Source organism: Penaeus monodon, chromosome 27, assembly GCF_015228065.2.
Source record: "Penaeus monodon isolate SGIC_2016 chromosome 27, NSTDA_Pmon_1, whole genome shotgun sequence".
NCBI lineage: Eukaryota > Metazoa > Arthropoda > Malacostraca > Decapoda > Penaeidae > Penaeus > Penaeus monodon.
The window spans coordinates 13,847,813-13,848,920 of NC_051412.1; the positions used below are offsets into that span (position 1 = coordinate 13,847,813).

Sequence of the window (1,108 nt, forward strand, 5' to 3'; positions counted from 1 at the left end):
GAAGATGAAGTGACGCCATGAAAAGGCAGTAACATCATGAAGAGGACATGATTTCATGAAGATAAGTGATGTCAATACAGACATCATCTTTACTTTAAAAACACACACACATGCACGCGTGGACAACCATACATACTCACACAGAGGATGTGATGTCACTTACAGCTGCCATCTTACTTCTACATAGTAGTAAATGATGTCACATATGGAAGTGATGTCATTACACAGGCAATGATGTGATAGGTCACTTTGTGATGTGATCCATGCTGCTTTGACCTCATTGGCTAATGTTAGTTTCCATGTTTCCCAGCAGGTCGAAGCACAGGAATTTTCCCGCATATATAGAGGTGCTTGCACATCATTCTTTACTTGCTCTCGCAATGCCTCGACCTGCAAAGATGTCCAGAAGCTCTTCCTGCTCTGATGATGACCCTCAGCCATCAACTTCTTGGCGCCTCCTTCGAAGGTGCCTTGGCGACACCCTTTGTGCCGATCGCTTTCTTCCCCCTCTTCCAGATCAACCACGTTTTTCTACTATTCCTCCAAGGAGAGTGGGGATGAGTAGTTCCCCGGGAGGTCAGAAGATCAGCAAGACTCAATATTCGACACTAGTTCAGATAAGGAACTGGACTACGTCGAACAATGGGACCTATCAATGGATAATGAGGAGCCACTAGGGATAATGTCCCATTCTGCCATGGGTTCAGAGGCAACCCAGGTGTAAAGGTGCCGCTGGATGTTTCCAGTACGCCACTGGAGATCTTATCGTGTCTCTTCACAGAAGATCTCCTTGATCACATCGTTGAGAAGACCAACTGGTAAGTTATTACTTTTGTGTTATTTCCATTTTTATCCATACTGAATAAATATCTTGCATTGAGTAGCCAGAATGTATAACTTGTTATTCTTTTCCACTCCCACAGGTATGCAGTCGCCCCCCATCCTGCCGCCTCCCCTCACATGAGGAAGTGGATGCCCATGTCCAGGCAGGAGGTCATGGCATACCTTGGGTTCCGCATGATAATGGGGTTGTGGAAACCCTCAAATTATTGCGACTGATCACGGGGTTGTGGAAACCCTCAAATTATTGCGACTGATCACGAACTCG

At 45.8% G+C, this 1,108-nt stretch overlaps 2 protein-coding genes across 3 annotated transcripts in view; one reads left to right on the forward strand and one right to left on the reverse strand.

Annotated features, from left to right (window-relative positions):
• The window catches only part of LOC119590589 (piggyBac transposable element-derived protein 4-like), a gene marked incomplete in the record, with an annotated part of 3,277 nt that overhangs the window by 1,440 nt on the left and 729 nt on the right, over positions 1-1,108 (forward strand). The window contains 2 exon segments of one of the 2 annotated variants that reach the window (XM_037939264.1): positions 314-818; positions 924-1,057. In XM_037939264.1, the coding sequence (XP_037795192.1) occupies positions 961-1,057 (97 nt within the window). 2 annotated transcript variants of the gene reach the window in all.
• Positions 1-1,108, reverse strand: part of LOC119590588 — a gene marked incomplete at both ends in the record, with an annotated part of 17,691 nt that overhangs the window by 1,433 nt on the left and 15,150 nt on the right.